Below are 18061 nucleotides of genomic sequence, written 5' to 3'. Positions count from 1 at the left end.
GAAAAAACAGTGACGAGCATCCCGCATCGGCCACCTCCCATTGCCACCTCAACTTCCCATCTTCATCATCCTCAACCTTCCCAAGCCGGCCTGAACGATGCCTCCACACGATGAGGAAACACCTCTTAAACCCACCAAGAGGATATCGTAAGCTGTAGTGTGCCTCCAAGTAGTACAAGTTTCTAATAAACGAACAGTTGCAAGAGATGCCAGTACAGAAAAGTCCGTAACTTACAAATCCCCCCTCCCCAACTCTTCGCTGAGAGGTCTCGCCAGTTCAAATGCTCCCGCACCGAACCATGCCAAAACTGCAGCACGTCCAATACCCCTTGCGAATACCGCCCTGTAGATCGTAAGCGCGTCCCGGCCTCTCACGAGTACGTCGCGAGCCTCGAGTCCCGCATCTCATGGCTGGAGACGTTTGTTCAATCTCTCCGTGTCGCCACGCCAGAGCAGCGGGAGGAGATGCTCAACTCCACGGCAGCTGCGGATGGAAAGGACCATTCTCTTCCTGGTAGTTCTAACAAAGCTCAAGAAGAGATCCGGACGGATGAAGGAGCACCACCACTGGCACCAGGCAACTACATATCCCACCTCGGCATCCACGCTCGCTCAAGCGCAAATCTCGAGCTAGGCCTCGAAGGTTCCCTCATCTACCATGGCGCAACCTCCATCTTCCGCGTCGACCTCCCTTCCACCTCCTCCAAAGACCCAAGGGATCCTGACAACACTACCGCCGCTCTCCTCCGAGGAGGCGGCATCGAAGCAAACTTCGAATCTGTAATGCAACACTTTGGCATCGACGGCCCATCCTCTCCCGCCGTTCTGCAGTCCCTAACACAGTTCTTCCGCTGGCAATATCCGCACTTCATGTTCATCTACCGCGAGGCCTTCCTCCGTGACCATTTCAGCAATGACGACGGTGAGGGTGATGCCAATAACGGTGGGAACAATAGAAAATACTGGTCCCCCGCCCTGCTCCTATCTATATGCGCCCTCGGCGCGCTGGTCAGCTTAGATACAAAAGCCTCGAGTGAGCGATTTTTTCTCGCGGCGGAAAGCATCATCATGGTGACCGGGCTCACGAGGCCGAGCGTCGCTACCGTCCAGGCATTCCTTTGTCTTGCGCTCTACGAGATTGGGAGGGGTAATTTGTCCAAGGGCTGGGGGTATTCTGGTGAGCCCACGCATCCAACGAGAGTATCTTGCAATACTTTGTTCGTGATAGGAGACTGACTAGACGTTTCACCAAGGAATCGCCTTCCGCATGGCCCAAGATCTCGGCCTCCAACGAGACCCCAAAGGTTGGGTCCAACACGACTCATCCCTCGCAACACACGAAGACGTCGAGATCCGGAGGAGAATCTACTGGGGCTGCTACATCTCCGACAAGCTCATCAGTCTGATTCTCGGTCGACCCGTATACCTGGTCTATGACGACGCCGAGGTCCAGCCCATGGAAACGCTGCCGTTCGTGACACCTCTCCTTCACCCTCATCTCCGCCTTCCGCCCTCGTACAAAAGATGTAGTCTGTTAATGTCGACCCCAGAGAACCCCCCGAAATGAGTCTCTGGCGCCCCGTAGGCTTCGACGAAGAATACAGAGAATCCGCGCAAGCGAGCTCCATGATCCCCTACCTCCACGAACAGATCCGCCTATCGCGCATCATCGAGAGAATGATGTCGACGCTCTTCTCTCCGCGCTCCAATCTAGACGACCTCGGTCGACGAGTATGCTTCGATAATCTAAACCTAGACCTCAACCGGTGGCGCGAATCGCTTCCCGATTTTGCAAAATGGCATAAATGGGGTGGATCGTCATCGAAGAGGATACCAGGAGTATTGGCGTTGCAGTATGTCGACCGTCCATGATGCGTGACCCTGTTCGCTTCTAAATAAATGTCCCAGCCTTCTATTCCATAGTGTTCGCATCGCCTTGAACTATGATCAGGCTATTGCATCCCGGGGAAGCGATGCGGACGAAGAGCCACAGTCTTACTGCGTCACATCCGCGCAGCACATCACTTCCCTGGTACGCACCTATCGGAGTCAGTACGGGCTTCAACATGCACCACTCGTGTTTGTGTACGGCGCTGTCCAGGCGAGTCGCTCGGCCAAGGCATTCAACATCACAGAGGAGAGCCAGTATCTGAACCAGATGCTGGGAGAACTATCATCGGCTTGGAGCCTGTCAAGAGAAGTCATGGCCAAAGTATTGGACTGCTAAAGCTAAATACCCGCGAGAGTACACAAATCGGGCCCCATTCCCCATCCCGGCCTCCAGACTTGTTTATCCAGCTTCCACAGCAGTCACCATAGCCATCTGTGTTCTCCTTTTGGACATCCACCCTTATTGATGCCAGCTTCCTTTGCACAGAGTGTCGTCATGATACCCCTTGCCAAACCATAGCTGCCATGTCTTCATCGGGGTGGCCTTGATACAATTCAAACGTTCATCTGGTCGAAAGACTTGGCCCACAAGGTCTTGGCGTCGGCGGCGGTGTAGACCCGGAGCTTCGCGTCGGTGTCGGCCATGGTGTCATTGGCGGCTCTGGTCCACTGCTTCGGCTTGCTGTACTTGCAGCCGATGGCGATGGTGTCGAGACGAGGGAGGGGAATCTCCTCCGCGCGCGTCTCGCAGAGATCTTTGATGATTCTCTTCACGTGCTCCTTGTGCGCAAGAACCGCGGGGGTCTTGGCCGTGACTTTACCCGGGAACTTGACGGACGAAGCGTCCAGGAAGAGCTTCTCCAGTCTGTCGGGAAGCTTCTCGGCAAGGTCGAGGTCGCCGAGGTACTGGGCCTCGCGAACGAAAGCATCGATCTCAATTCGGAGCTCTCTAAGGTTGTCCATCTTGGGAAGGCAGGTCAAGGTAAGACGGGGACCGAAGAAGTCTTCCTTGTTTCCGAAGAAGCGAATCGACAGGACTTGAAGCTCGGGGCAATACTTGGGCAAGACTCTGTTGATGTTCTGTCCAATCAAGTGGTTGGCCTTGTCGGGGATGGTCTCGACTTCGAGATGCTCAACCATGGGGCAACGGCGGAGTAGAACGCAGAGGCTCGAGGCGGTCCAGTCGCTACCACGCAACAAGAGCTTCTTGAAGGGGAACTTGACGTCAGAGCCACACTGCATGAGAGCGCCGGTCAGCTCGCCCTCGGGTCCCTTGAAACCGAAATCGACGAGCAGAGGCGAAGAGACCGCGAGGGCCAAGGTGGGTTGAAAGACCTTGCCGAAGAAGATCTGGCTGGATCTCTGGAGCCAGGTCTTGCTGATCAGATCCAGGCTCGCCAAGGAAGGGAAAAGAGGCGAGTAGTCGAAGTTGTTGGACGGATTGGGCACAAGAATGCTGAGACCAGCAGTCAGAAAGCGGTCGGTAATGGAGAGGTAGTTGTCGACGGAGATCGTAGCATGGTGAGTGTTCTCCAAAAGGAACATGAAGAGACCGAGAACACGCTGGAGGTTCTCGGGGGCCTTGGTGCCGCACATAGCCTTGCAGAGGGCAAGAAGCCGGCGATCACGCGCCGAAAGCTTGGAGTCATCAAGCTGAGTGAACCAGAACTGGCTGTAAAAGGAAGCCGCCGGGTTCTTGCCGGTGAAGTTGTTCGTGGGGATGGCGATGAGCACGTCATGGATGAGCTTTCGGGTAGAAGGCTGCTCGATAAGGGTTCTGACAATGCAGAAGAGCTGGTGGGGAGTCTGGATTGGAGTAACGAAATACAGCTCGCGACGCGCAATGTCGTGGATGCGCTTGCTCACGAGGCAGAGATTGCGAAGGTTCTCGCGGCCTCCGCCGTGGTGATCATGGCAGAGCGTAGTGATCATGCCGAGGACCTCGTTGGGCATGGTATCGAGGCTGTGACGGTTCATCTCGATCTTGATGACTTCGCGCTGTACAATGACAGAGCGAGGAGCATCGGGAGCCGACTCGTTCTTGGCGGAATTCTGGGCGACAGCGGCTTTGATCTTGGCCACTAGATCGTCATGGGGGATCGGGTCCGCGGTGTCAGCCATGATGTCTTGGAGGCTTGGCTACCGCGTGTTGAGGAAAAGAAAGTAGAGGAAGTGGTTGGTGATGGGGGAAGAGTGGCAGGCGTTTGAGGTGCGCCGAAGATGGAATGATGAAATTCCAGGGTGACAACGAGGCAAGGAGGAAACGCAACGTGAGGTTTGGGAGAAGGGACGAGGTGCTTTGGGGGTCCTTCTCTGCTTTGCTTCCGTTCCGGGCCGAGTCTGCCTCCTTCTCCATCGCGATGCCTCGAAAAGGGGAGGCAACAACCGCCTTTGGGCCACTCAGAGGTCGTTGACCACGTGATGGGCGGTCAAACCAAACGGAAAGAGTCTTTCAGAGGCTGCCTATCGAGGACGGGGGCTTCAAGTACTCTCTTCCCGTGCCCGGGTCGGGGGGTTGAGGTGAGTTGTGGTAACTAAGTGTTGACGGGACGGGGCACTTGGACGGGGGGCGGGGAGACAGTCTTGAAGTATTGGAGGGACCCGGCAAAAGAAAGACAAGGAAGCAATCCTCGAAGCAAGAAGGCAAGGTATTGCTTTGTTGGAACAGAGCAGGCTGCGTTGAAGAGAATCGAAATACTCGCAGCCTGGATTGCTGCAAAGTCTTTGATATCAAAGACTGGCTGGGTTGTGGAGAGTTGAAGAGACTTCAAAAGACTTCAATGCATCTGAAAGTAAGTCAAAGCTAGACTGGGAAATGGACGCCTTGCTGATTGGATATAGTTCTGTTGAGAGATATCTTCACCTCAAGGTAAGCAGAGAAACGAACTATCCTCCGACTACTTCAACCTCATCGCAAGATGTCAGCCAGACAAACATCGAAGCACGTCGGCCATGACTTCACCCGCAAACGCAAAGTCCCTCTCGACCTTCTCGTTTAGCCCCCAAGCCTCCTGGCTCCTATCCAGCACAGTCGCCCTCCTCATATCCCTCCTATAGCTCCCGACCACCGGCGTTCCTCGATGGAGAGTACAAGTATTATCCCACATGACCAGATCGCCCACCTGCTTCCACGGAACCGAAACTACAAACTTGTCCTGTGTGGCGTGGCGGTAAAGGTATTCCAGCTTCTCCCTCCCTTCATCATCCTCGAGGCCATCAATGTGGTGACAGTGCGAAGGTACAAACAGGTTCATCCTCCCGCTGGCCTCGTGGAGCTGAGCGACCTTGTGCTTGCTCATTGGGTGCTTCGCCGGATCCAACTTTGCGAAGAAGTCGGGGCACGCCTTTTTGCGGGAATACCAGAACGAGTGACCGGCAACGTAATTCATGGAAAGGAGTTCCTGCTTCCATTCGTCGGGGAGCTCATCCCACGCCGCTCGCGTATCAGCAAAGTCAGTGTTGCCGCCAGCTTCCAAAGGGGGAATCTCGTGGGCCAAGAGGATTGAGTAGCTTGCTCTCTGGGCGTTGAAGCTGCTGTCGACATGGAAGAGCGTATTCCCCTGCCCAAACGTCAGAGATGGTGTTCCCTCCCGAGTCCTCGCTTCGGTTCGATACCAGTCGGAAGAGACATACCTTGCTGATCTGAGCCCGCGGATCTTGAGAGCTGATGACGGTACCGTTGGCGTCGACGTTACCCTGGTCCGTCAACTCGGGCAGACTCATCCGCGAAGGCGCGCCGGTGTCTTTGCGGCGCTCGAGTTCGCCGAAGAGGCTGGCGAAGGCGACGTGGCGTTCGTCGTCTAGGCCTGTTGCTGGGAATACTAAGACTCCATACTACACCTTGATTCATTAGCAACAAGCCGGAATGGCTTTGAAGAAGTCGTTGATGCAGACCTTTGTGATGGCAGCTTGGATCTCTTGGAAGACGTCTTCTGTCAACGGCTTGGAGAAGTCTACCCCGCGGATCTCTGCTGTGAAGGTGGGATGGAGGGGTTCGATGGTGAGTGGCATGTTGCCCAAATCTCTCTACGTTTCTCTGCTAACAAAGCGACAGACAATAGCTTCCAAGCAATTCTAGTCTCAACATCCGAGAGAGTAGGAGCAAAGTTCAAGCCAGACAACCGAGCTACATGTCTTGGCCGTGGGATATCGTACTTGGTCTATCTCGAAAGCACCGCGTTTGAACTCCTACTTCTACGATCTATCCCTCATTTCTACTCGTCAATACGGAAGGTCGATTCAGTTTCAAACCGATTCATCTCACCGCCCCACGAGCTGTTCATTTAACTGACCTTATCTGTAGGTTATCTCTCCCTTCACGAGTCAGACCCTGCCACCCCATATCATTGACAACGGCTATCACCAGTATAAGCTTTCTATCGACAGGGCATGTCCCTGTCCGCACGATGTCGTTAGTACTTCAATTGAATTTGGGACGACCGAGGTTCATCCCTTGTATCCGTCTCTTGGGGTTTTCACGCCAGTCCACCAACATCATCACCGATAACTTCTGCTCTCACCACTACTCTCGCAGACTTTGAGTCGACTTCAAATCCTCTTCCAGCCTCAGAATTGGTTCAAGGCCAGAGAAGTTATACTCAGACTCAGTCATGCCGTCTCTCCGGCCTCTGCTCAACCCCATCCTGGGTCCCGAGCCCCGCCAGCCGGACCGGATACCCACAGATACCGTGGTGCAGCTTTCAGCCATGGACAGCTCCTGGATGATGCGCATGATGATAATGAGCTGGAGTATGTGCTTCCACGACGTTCTCGATCCGGAGATGCTCCACGCCTCGCTCTCAGAGCTTCTCACCATCGGCAACTGGAAAAAGCTGGGTGGAAGGCCGCGACTAACGGTAAGTTCTCGTCTTTGCGATGCTCCAAAGCTCCTACTCAGCCTCGATCTGTGAAATACACATCAGAGTTATCCATAACTAACAGTCGTATCAGAAAGACGGCAAACTCGAACTTCACATTCCACAATCCTTTACGCCCTCCCGCCCAGCAGTCCACTTCACGACAGAACCAAACCCCTCCAGCGTCAAAACACACCCTCTATCCTCAACCATCCCCTCACTCTTCCTCCCTCACAAAACGACATCCTCCTCCCCAAACTGCCCCATCATCCTCGATACCCCCTCAACCCTCACCTCCCTCCTCGCCGGTCCCGAAGCACCAAGAACCTTCAAAGACTACACAACCACAGATCGCCCCCTCCTAACCCTCCACATCATAACCTTCTCTGACGCAACCTTCGTCACAATAACCTACCCGCACAGCATAACAGACGGCATGGGCCGCCGCGAACTCGTCGAGAACTGGTGCCACGTCCTAGCCGGCAGACAAGACCTCGTCACGCCCCTAGCAGACCCGTCCTCTGACCCAATGGCAAAAGTCGCATACGCAGAGAAGCAACGTTACGACGAGCCGTTCCTATGGGAACACAAGAGGTTAACCGGCTTGGGTAAAGTGCGGTTCACGCTCGGCTTGCTGTGGTACCTCCTCACGAACCGCATCCGCCAGCGAAACATCTTCATCCCCGCCGCAGCACTCCTCCGCCTCCGCGAGCGTGCCGAAACAAATATATCAACGGCCACAAATGAAGAGCCGACGACAACAGGCCGCCTCAGCGACGGCGACATCCTAACAGCATACCTCGTCCGCCTAGCCTGCTCCCACATCCCTGCCTCCCAACCTACGAAACCAATCTCCATCTCCACGGCCCTCGACCTCCGCGGCCGCCTACACTCCGACGACCTGCCCCCCGGCGAAGCGCACGTCTCGAACCTGGTAGCATACAACTGGACCAACACCACAGCCCTTGGCCTCCTCCACGCCCCCTTCGGCAAAGCCGTCGCGCTGATCCGCAACTCGGTGCGGTCCCAGCTTACCGATGCGCAGGTATACGCCTCGACTCGACTTACATATACCGCCGTCGCGGAGAGCGGGAGCACGAACCAGTTTACGGAGGCGAATGGGTTCGTGGTGTCTGTTTCGAATGTGGGGAAGGCGAGGTTTCACGAGGTGATTGATTTTAGTCCTGCTGTTGTCAAGGCTGAGGAGGAGCCGGGGGGTGAAGGGAAGGAGGGGGAGGGAGAGGAGAGACGGACGCCGAGGGGAAAGATTGTGTGGCAGTGTAATACCCCGCGAATGAGCCTGCTTCCGCCGTGTCTTATATACATTCAGGGGAAAGATCACGAGGGGAATTACTTGGCGCAGATGGTGGTTTCGGAGAGGACGTGGCGGGTGATTGAGGATGAGGTTAAGAGGGTGTAAATTCTGCATGTCTACCACACAAGGCAAATATCACTAGTACAAGCTATGTAGATCATCTTCAACGTGCAAATCGAAAACTGCAGTTGTGAAGTCGCTCGACATCAGAGCCAAAAAGCAGAATATTACTTTGCTAATATCTCTACGGAGTATCATCCAAACAAAAATACACCAAAACGCCACGCTACATTAAGTTTGGTCAAAAACAAAATCCTAATACAAAACACGAGGCACCCAAAACGGCGCCTTCTCAAGCTCAACCTCGATCCGGTTCTTGGCGTTCAACTCGGCCCCCTCGTCAGAACACCCGACAACCTTGCTACAGTGCTCCACCTCCTGCTTGCTCACCCCCGCCGCGTCGCGCGGGATCCAAATCACCGGCGTCGGCGACGCCATCTCGGGCGGCCAGTACGCCCGACGGGCGTAATCCGCGGGGTACGTCTCTGTCGGATCGGGCAGGTCGACGGGGATGGTGCGCCGGAGGGTGGAGAAGTCGTCAAAGACGCCCGGGTGGAGCCAGCGGAGGACAAAGTTGGGGTTCGGGTCGGGGGCGGGGTCGATCCAGTGCATTATATAGCCGATGGGTCCCGCGAGACCGTATTGTTCGGCCGTGGCTTGCATTTTCTTGGCGACGGCGCCGGCGGACCAGTCTTGGACGGAGGCCATGAGGCCTGCTGCGCCTTCTACGCCACGGGTGCCGTTGACTTCGTGCGTCGGGCCCTCGTTTTCCTCGCCTGGGTCGAAGAAGTCTGGGTACGCGGCGGTGATGTCGGCATCGGTGAGGAAGTCGTCTTGCGGGTAGTCCGGGGCGACGAAGCCGCCGTCGAGCTCTTCCATTTCGAGGGCGAGGGCGCGGGGGATGTTGTAGAGTAAGGGGAAGATGGCTTCGCGGAGGGAGATGTGGACGAGGGCGGTGAAGATGAGGAAGCCGATCATGAGGACCATGGGGATGTAGGCTGCGCGGAGGGCGAAGAGGCCGACGAGGCAGATTGTGGCGAGGTAGAGGCCGACGAGGAGGTGCATCAGCGCGCGGGGGTATACGAGGCCGCGGGTGTCGATGGAGGCGTCGCTGACGTAGAGGAGGTTGTACTTGTAGACGAGGTAGATGCAGTAGAGGCCGGCGGCGGCGAAGCCGAGGACGACGGGCGCGATGCAGGAGTAGCTGATGGCTGATGGGGGTCAGCTTCGAGAAGTAAAAGGTAGGGGTTCAGCGCGACTTACCGATGACGCCCATGTTTGTGAAGACGGGGAAGACTGCACCCCAATGCACGGGTCGCTCCCTGTGCCAGATCCTGAATAGTCCACGAGGGTTATCAAAGCCCTTTGCCATGACATGATGGCGGAAGATGTCGAATGCCCGCAGCAGAGACGCAGCACCGACGGCTAGGCACTGGATAAGGATGTAGGAGATGTAAAAGTTGGAGGACTTTGGCAGGTTGTCGGCCAGCAGGTCCTTGGCTGAAAGAGGGTCTTTCAGCACTTGTGTGAGAGCCGCTGATGCAGCGGATGTAAGAGTCGTGATAAGGAAGACCTGAACAACTTGGAACGCAAAGTATGCGTGTTGTACGAATAGTTCGATCAGAGAGAGCGATGGAACACCTGCAAGCCTGGCACAACCTTTGCAAAAGTCAGTAGGATGGTGAAAAGGGGTTGACAGGTACACTTACCTCGCAGCATCCAAGGAACAATGGCCATGAGGAACGACAAGGCCAACGCGGGCAGCAGACCACTGATGATGCCGGTGACTGGGTCAGGCAGCTTGGTAATCCACGCCAGGAAGGGGAACGTTTCCGACAAGAACTTGATATTGGAAATGGTTCCGACGATGGCGGACGGAATAGACCAGAATACAATGGCCGCCGTGATGAAGGCACGCATCAAAAAGTCTCTGGCGATACGCTCAAACCACTGCATCCGAAGAGAGCTCCATACCACTTCGTCTGGACGGATACCGATATACCGCGGCGACATGTGCAACGGCCGGTTGTGCGCCAAAGTCTGATACGCGCGCTCGGCATCAGCTTGGGAGGAGAACTCGACAAAAGCTGTGGGTAGTCGACGACCTTCGCCCTTGAGGAATCCTCGCCGCAGCTTGTTAATCTGCTGCGTGAGTGCCTTGATCCGCAGGCGTGTCCACTTGATCGTATCGACGCGGCGGAAGAAGTTGGCCAGGGGTCGGTGGTACGGGCGTTCGCTGGCCCCGATCCACTGTGCGGCGACGGAGCCGTTGACGTCGGGCAGGGCGGTGTTCTCTTGGTGCGGGTATCCTTTCTCGGGGTCGTCGGATCGTTCTGAGCTTCCGCTCGATGGCGGGCTGGAGACGGTTTCAGGGAGAACCGGTAGGGCGGCGGCAATCGCCTTTAGTTGCTTGTTCCTCCGTTTGTTGGCCATCTTGATCAGGCGAATCTCGGCCTTTTCCAACCGCATCGCCGTCTCGTCTCGCTCCTTGACGAGCCTTTCCAAGTCGCTCGTGTCTCGGGGGATCCAGACGTTCTTGACGGTGTCGCCAAACAACTTTCGCATGCGGGCGGCATCTTGGTATCTTGGCGGGACACAACCGAACATGACTGTCCGGGAAGACAGCCGCTTGGAGTAGTAGGGCGATAGTAGGTAGGCATGGCGAAGATTGATGTAGTATATGCATTCACGGTAGATTGTGAAGAGGATAAATCCTGAAAGGGGGGTTTAGCATACCGAAACCATCGTATGGAATAGGGGGCACCTACCGAAGAAGACCCACGCAATGATTGCGTGGGCAAATAGCATTTTGGAGTTTTGGACATTGCCGATGGTGATGCGGTCCAGTTGTGAAAGCCCACCGGTGCCGGTAGCATGAATAGTCATCAATGTTGGCCATGTCATGCAAATACCAACAAAGCAGATCATAGTAAGTATCCTCAGATACCGAAGGAAGAGGAAGGCATCTAGTGAGGAGCGATTCAGGATTTCCGTATCCGGAACCGTCCAGAACGGCTTCACCCAATTGAGCCATCCTTTTGGAAGCTGTACGCTTTGCTCGCTGTCGTGGAATTAGCATGCTGTACGAATCACTGTACGGGTGACAATAGGGTGATGACATACTGAGAGAAAAAGTCTCTAAGAATAGTGCGTGGGGAGTAGACGCGGAGACTCCTTCGGCGCAAGGCCCAGAAGATGAGCAGGCATACGACGGTGTAGATGAGCACGGGGATGAGGGTGCTGACGAGCGACATCAACGAAGACGAGTCAGAACCGACGTTCAGTTTACTGACGGTTCCGCCGCCCGTCGAGTTATCGCGGGCGGAACCAACGCGGCCATCACCATCACTGCCATCGCCGTTGAGCGACTATTCACACACAGTTAGTTTGGGGAGGCCTCAAAAAGCTGCTCACGGGAGGTACGGGATGGAGTCGTTGGGAGGATGTCTTACAATTTCCACCATTGCAGCTGAAACTGCACAACATGTCTTTGGGCGCTCAGGTACCCCGATTCCTCTAGTTGGAGCGAAGGCGGCTGAATGGGCGGGGATCGTGGGATTGATATTGGTAGAATACGGAGTACGGATAGTGTATTCGTACGGCGTGATGCCGACTTGTCAGGGTCAGACGATGGAGTTCTCTGGGCGTGGGGACGTCGTCTCGTTAAAACCTGCACCCGGCAGGATAAGCAGACTACGGGTCTGACCCCCGCGGACTTGCAGACCTAGCGCTGCGGGCGATCAATTAGATCATTGACGGGGGCTGGCCGTTTTGCCGTTGGGCTGGCGTGTGTGCGTGTGTGGTGCGGTGCTTGGGATGGGATGGGATGTGGCCGCCTACTGCTGGCCCGGTAGGGATTGGCGTGGGCTCTTTTGCGATGAGAGATGCTGATCCCTCTCAATACCAAGACTTTGGCAGCGAAGCGAACTTAGCGACGGGAAGCGATCTATGTTAGGCGTCGCGCAGACCGACAGTTTTTGCGAGGCCCTCGGGAGGGAACCCTGTCGGAATGGCGGCTGGCAAAGATAGGAAATGTGATAATATTGATGGGTGTCGCTGATGAATTGACGAGTTCGGACGAGCGCGATGACAATTGACAGCTCAGGGCTCAGGCAGCGGGACGTCAAAGAAGAAAACGTGCGCCCGAAAGGGGAATGGCTGACTTGGTGTTTCTCAGTCGTTCCTCAGTCCTTTTGGCTGTGGCTCCTCTCCATTGGCTCCTCGGTGATCCCCTGGGCGGCCCCACTCCACGGCCAAAGGACGGTGCGGGCCCAGACCCACTTGTGGCAGCTTCCGTCGCCACCAGCCATTGGCTGCCTCCGAAGATTCTGCCCCTCCGCTCTGTGATTGGCCCGAAGACAGAAACGCTAAGATTGACTGCCTTTCAAGCGGGTCCTCCAGGGAGAAACATTTCCCCACGGTCCCGGAACAGGGGTCCCGCGTACCTTTTGCAGTACCTCACCCAATGAAAGTCTCCACTTTGCTGACGGCTGACGGCATCCATGCACCCGACCCGAGAAAGCTTTGATTACGAAATCCTCTGCTCCTTTCCACCTTTGGTTTTCCAAGCGAAGAATCTTGCGGCCGAGGCTCGCCGAGAGCGAAGTTAACAAAGACAAACTGGGAATCCCTTGCCCACATACCCGGGCAAAATTCAGACATCTCTCCAGACTGCAGAACCAAACAGAAAAGAAAAACCAAGTTTTTTGGCCCCCATGCCCCTTTCGGAGGTTACAATTGAGAGCCCACTACAGCTGAACTTTAATTCCTGGCCCAGCACTGGCCCGGCACGCGCAAGTGCGGAGCTGGCTCCGATTTCTTCTCATCGACGCAAATGGACACTGATCGTCGATATCTTCTTTCAACACTCAGCTGAACTCTTTTTCGTTCAACCGTGTCATTCGCCTGAGTACCGCAGATGAGACCGACCTAACGACCGCTCGGATCCACCCTACACATTCTTCAACCACCCAAGGACCTACACTAGACTCAACGTAGCCTTGGTCGACGTACGAATAGAGCCGCCAGCCGCAACTTTGCAAGAAACAAGCCGTGCCAAGTTACTACTCCGTGCACACCGCGAGTCAGCAAGCCTAGTCCAGCTTTTGCATTGATCTGCCACATCTCTCTCTGATTCTGCAAGTGATTGGCGTCGCCCTATATGCAAGGGAGACACGGATATTGTCTCCAGCCTTGGGCAGACGATCTTGGACCATGCCACGTGATGATGCCTTGTCAGGATGAAGCTTTGACGTCTGACAGACTATCCGCACGAATCCACACGACAAAGACCAGGAAAACCTGGTATTGGGGCCGCCCTTCACTCGCCGTTCCCTCGGCGAGACGCCTCACGGCCAGACCGAAGCCATCTCGGGCTTTTGTTTAGAGACCATTCCCAACTAAAGACCGCGGAATCCACCCGGCATTTCTGATCGGGAATGTCTCACTACCTTCGGATACCAGGATCATGGGGTTAAAGATAACAGCATCACGGCCTGCTTCCTATTTGCCAGTGGGGACAACTTGGCAACTTGACCTCCTGCTTCAGGACTGACCCCGATCGTGTTCATGGGGTTGCTTGCGTGGCTAGGCTAGCCTTGGCTGCCCTATTTGCAAACGGCGAGGTTGAAACGTACGCTACTCACCCAGTTACCCCACAGAGTAACGTTGCAACATCACTGGATAGCTCTGAAATGAAGACATCTTACCGCGTGGCGATGGCTGCATGGCAGGGAGACTCTAGACGTGTTCTCGGGTTGGGGACGGTTGGTGCGGTGTTGACAAAGTGCGGCTTGTCCAATGGCAACAACCAGAATACCGAAGCATACCGAAGAGAAACGCTTCCACGCCTTTCGCGGGCATCTTCAGAGCCATTTATTTCTCGTCTCTCTAAAAGGCCCGATACAACTGCATGAGGAAACATGCGGATGCTGGTTTAAGAGTAATATCTCGCTCACCCATGTTCCTGGCCTCATCGTACAATGAACAACCACCTCTTCTTCGGGTCATTTTGCAGCGAGATCTCCTGGATCCGGATGGCCAGCCTCGAGATTCTTCACTCTTGAGCCCTGTTCACTTGGTGTAATCGTTCATCCAGCCAATGCCCTGTCGGCTAAACATTTGGAATGAAGACTCTAAGACTCTAGGCATTAGTCTGTAGTAAAGAAAGACAAGCCACGTTACAAAAGTACTGGAAGTCTGATCACAAAGTCATAACGTAGCACTTGAGACTTTGAGACATGGCCATGACCTCTCGGTAACTTATTCTCTGTGAGGCTGGAGGATGGCGAGAGCATAGTTCAGTCCATCTACGCTATGCCGCCTGCCATCTCGCGTACTGTAAAAAGGCTGAATGCCTTAGATGAGAGAACGGCACCTGAGCATCTTCTGCCAGTGTTGATTCGACTCGACTACAATTTCATGTTTCGACGTGTTTGATGGCGAGCAGACATCCGAGTCTCCCTAAATAGAGGGCGGTATGGCTTACTCTTCCCCTGAGTGAAGACCTCGCTCCTGCTGGGAATAGGGGTATTCTGGCCTGCCAATAACCTGGCTCGATTGGACTCTCCCTGCCGCCAAGCGAATGCGAGATCTTGAACTTTGGTACGCTTGTAGCCAATGAGAACTGTCTAGAGCCGAGGGCCTTCTTCAATGTTGGCCGTTAGCTTCTTAAGTCCACAAGGAGGCAATGCCGCGCCTGGTAGGCGGGAGTTGGTCAAGTGTCTCGGCAGCCCCTGAAGGCGCTCCGTGGAGTACGACGCAGGCCGATGAGGTGATGAGCTGGGGCTCTACGATCCAACGCAACTAACGTGCGTCAATGTCACTGTCATATTGATTGTTTCTATCCAGTGGAAAGAGTACCTATGACGAAGTCCCATTGACCGGAGTAGGGCTTTTGACATCCGCATGAGATGTAGATCACCTGCAACAGCGAAAGGTCTCCACCACTTAGAGGCAGCTGACAGTCTCACATCCCATCGGAGGCATCGTCTCAATAGCGATAGCGTAGCTGGTAGACGGGCATCCCTCAAGCGTCAGTAAGGGAAGAATGGCTCGATATAATGTCAAGTGTCTAGACTCTACCGGCCCAGACCTTTATGTTCTGGCCCTCCATACATCTCTGGACAAGATTGACTGATTACGGAACCATCGGCTCAAGAACTCATCTTGACCTTGCACACATATCCTGAGCATTGATTGCGCGTCCCAGGTCCTCGACAAGAAGATCGTCAACAAGTCAGATAGCCTTGATTACGTAGACTTGTCAAGTTCTTCTGATAGCAAGACACTAGATACCATATGCATTGGGATACAATCGCCATTTCTGCATTAAGACAATGGAAGACGCAGAACCGGAGGGTGAGACAGGCTGCATCTCATCAAGCTTCGTCGCTACAGACCTGCTTCTGTAGATGCGCAATCATCCCACAGCACCATTTGCAGCTTTCTGCCATCCCGAACCCGAATTCTATTCTCTGACTAGGCTCTCATAAGCCTGCGTTCGTGAGTCGTGACGCGTTTGCCTGGCGCCGGGAATCTCCTAAACTAGCCCGACTAGCTTCTCCTTAGCAGAACACGCCATGGTAGGTGTCTCAACCCGCTTTTTGCAACATCACTAGCATCTTACTAAAGTAGGTTCTTTCTTGGCATCAGACGATTGATCGTCAAGAGAGGAGAATGGGGCAGAACTAAGTGGGACGCTTGTCGAAGAGACTTGAAGACTTGGAAGTAGGGTCGAGATTCTGTCTGGGGAAGATGCTGGGTCTGGATCTTCATGTGAGAGCTTCAGCAGCAGCCAAAATGTCTCGTTCATCCGTGTGTCTAGTCCCGTCGCGCAGTGAAACGGAGGTCTTCTGCAAGTCATGTTCATAGCGCAGTGAAACTTTGGCTCCTTGATCTCACTCATCTCTCCACTGTCCGTGGCTGCTCTTTCAGTTGACGATTCGGATTTACGCGCAGGAGTTCTTTCACGGCATCCTCTCAATTTGGAAACCTAAGTAACCTGCCGGTCAATGTAACCTGCATTGAGATTCTGTCTTGATTGCTGCTATTATATCAACTCTTACTATGAGTTATTTGAGTCTGAATACATTCCCCGAGAAACGCAAATCGAATTTGTACGGAGTGATAGGATAATCATACTACAAGTAATAAGCAGTGATGGGAAAAGGAGTCACTTCACTAGCTGAATCACTTCATTCTGTAGCTCACTTGCCTCTATATGTCAAGTCATTTCTATTGCAAGTGACTACCGACAGCCCCTCGGTGTGTTGATATGGATGAGGAACCTTTAGCGTTGCCATCTCCCATCCAGGGAAAGCATGAATAACAAAGATGATCGAACATGTTACTCACATTTCTGGTCTTGGAGCAGGTACTCGAGAGGAAGGGGGCGTGGAAGGTGTTGAAATGTGCAACCCAACAGTATTTTATGTTGGTTCTAGGGCATAGAATGTATAAGAAGGACTTCCGCCCACCTCGATATTTCTCGTATGTTTAAGCAATACGCCATCTATTACACTATCCATACCTTCGTTCAGCAGAACGAAAGAACAAGCCCCTCTGAAACTCCTGAGAGCGCCAATCAGTGACGACTCACCCCGTGAACTACTAGTCAACAACTGGTAGTGAGATCGAGTCAGGAATGCGACAAGTAGGCCTATCGCTACATACTGTCGAGATTTAAACCACGTGTTATGTGACCTATCGACTGCCTCACTTCTTTGGATGCATGCCCGCTGCCATGAGTGCTAGATACCTCAGGCCGGCCACGCTTTCGCACCAAACACCTGCAAAGGCCCGTCAATTCGGCTTCCGGCGCATCTTCCAGTGGTATTTGTCGAGCCACCTCTGTACATAAAGGCCCGCAGAGTACAATGCCGCGTCCCGACACCCGGTTGCAAGATGTATGGGAACCGGCATAGCCGGCCGACCGAAAATTTTGCAAGAAGGAGGGTCAGGGGTCTAACAGGCAGCGCTTCCTTCAGTTGCAGTGCGAGCCGAGTCAGAAGAGACACGTTGATCATCCCTTGCCCCCTTTTTGGGTCGCATTCGGTCTGTAGCCTGGAACAATCAGAGGTTAGCAGTCTCGATTGCTGTGACATTTCGATACGAGTGACAGATGTCAGGTGTAAGACGCTGCACCCTATGCTAGTAGTACAGGAGCGGTGTTCTGGTACGACCGCCAGCGAGGGTCGAACTTTGTGGTCCCCACAGGACTTGTAACCTTCTTACTCGCATGAGAGGCAACTTCCCCGTTATCGTCAGACTCATCTGGCCCAGAGATGGGAGAAATCCCACATATCTTAGCCATCCGGTATCGGTAACATTGACAGGTCATCTGCAGCACAGGGACTTGGACCGTCCTCGCAGCCAAGGGCAATCAAACGTCACTAAGCTACGCATGGCTGAGGTCTAGTCGGTACGTCTAACCTCCAAACACCGAGGTGCGAAGAGAATGCCTTCTGTTACGTCTTTTTGAGCGCATTAACCCGAGATTACTTGCTGCGTAACATGTATGCAGGTTGCCATGGAGAGACTGTTTGTGCCCGTCATGACAAAATAGGCCTTCAAAGTACAGGGACTAAGGTTGGTCTGAATGTTTGAGAGGGATTTTGAAGGGTCTCATGGCGACATGCATCCACCGCAGGCCTCCTACTGGAAGTAGAGCAGCATCTTCGCAATTCATTGATACACCGATACTTCTCCTATCGCCCCACCTTGCTTCAGTGCAGGGATGAGAATCAACGTATTCTCTCAAATTTGTGTTAGCTGACGCTGTATGTATTTCATTGCAAAGTCGTCTCCCTAGCTAGACAAACGGTTTTCTTCTTGATTTTCCGCACAGGACCGAGCTACCCCTGAGCATTTCTTTGCTTGATCGTAGCCTACAAGAATGTAATAGACAGCTCGAACACAAGAAATCCGCCAGCCATAAACT

The 18061-nt window shown here is 54.0% G+C and overlaps 5 protein-coding genes across 5 annotated transcripts; 2 read left to right on the top strand and 3 right to left on the bottom strand.

Moving 5' to 3' along the window:
- The first annotated feature begins 64 nt into the window (after window positions 1-64).
- Window positions 65-2629, top strand: HER10_EVM0001512 (uncharacterized protein). The gene is made up of 6 exons (XM_035471257.1): window positions 65-147; window positions 198-222; window positions 277-1177; window positions 1254-1470; window positions 1551-1853; window positions 1909-2629. Exons 1-6 carry the CDS (start codon window positions 98-100, stop codon window positions 2225-2227), a joined length of 1815 nt encoding a protein of 604 aa, XP_035333729.1. The 5' UTR covers window positions 65-97; the 3' UTR covers window positions 2228-2629.
- HER10_EVM0011350 (uncharacterized protein) lies at window positions 2446-4396 on the bottom strand (the record flags this gene model as incomplete). The annotated part of the gene is made up of 1 exon (XM_035480783.1): window positions 2446-4396. Exon 1 carries the CDS (start codon window positions 4009-4011, stop codon window positions 2446-2448), a length of 1566 nt encoding a protein of 521 aa, XP_035334405.1. The 5' UTR covers window positions 4012-4396.
- A 415-nt stretch (window positions 4397-4811) lies between these two features.
- On the bottom strand, window positions 4812-5901 carry HER10_EVM0002006 (alpha-ketoglutarate-dependent 2; the record flags this gene model as incomplete). Its single annotated transcript, XM_035471736.1, has 4 exons — window positions 4812-4947; window positions 5041-5450; window positions 5524-5724; window positions 5785-5901. 4 exons carry the CDS (start codon window positions 5899-5901, stop codon window positions 4812-4814), a joined length of 864 nt encoding a protein of 287 aa, XP_035333768.1.
- A 599-nt stretch (window positions 5902-6500) lies between these two features.
- HER10_EVM0009814 (uncharacterized protein) lies at window positions 6501-8166 on the top strand (the record flags this gene model as incomplete). Its single annotated transcript, XM_035479287.1, has 2 exons — window positions 6501-6746; window positions 6841-8166. 2 exons carry the CDS (start codon window positions 6501-6503, stop codon window positions 8164-8166), a joined length of 1572 nt encoding a protein of 523 aa, XP_035334293.1.
- A 130-nt stretch (window positions 8167-8296) lies between these two features.
- HER10_EVM0007951 (uncharacterized protein) lies at window positions 8297-12191 on the bottom strand. The gene is made up of 6 exons (XM_035477489.1): window positions 11574-12191; window positions 11245-11489; window positions 10890-11182; window positions 9831-10835; window positions 9385-9780; window positions 8297-9332 (listed from the first exon to the last, which is right to left on the bottom strand). Exons 1-6 carry the CDS (start codon window positions 11583-11585, stop codon window positions 8377-8379), a joined length of 2907 nt encoding a protein of 968 aa, XP_035334152.1. The 5' UTR covers window positions 11586-12191; the 3' UTR covers window positions 8297-8376.
- Between the last annotated feature and the right edge of the window lie 5870 nt (window positions 12192-18061).

Source organism: Colletotrichum scovillei (assembly GCF_011075155.1).
Source record: "Colletotrichum scovillei strain TJNH1 chromosome Unknown Contig00005, whole genome shotgun sequence".
NCBI lineage: Eukaryota > Fungi > Ascomycota > Sordariomycetes > Glomerellales > Glomerellaceae > Colletotrichum > Colletotrichum scovillei.
This window is presented reverse-complemented; position numbering and strand designations above follow the sequence as displayed.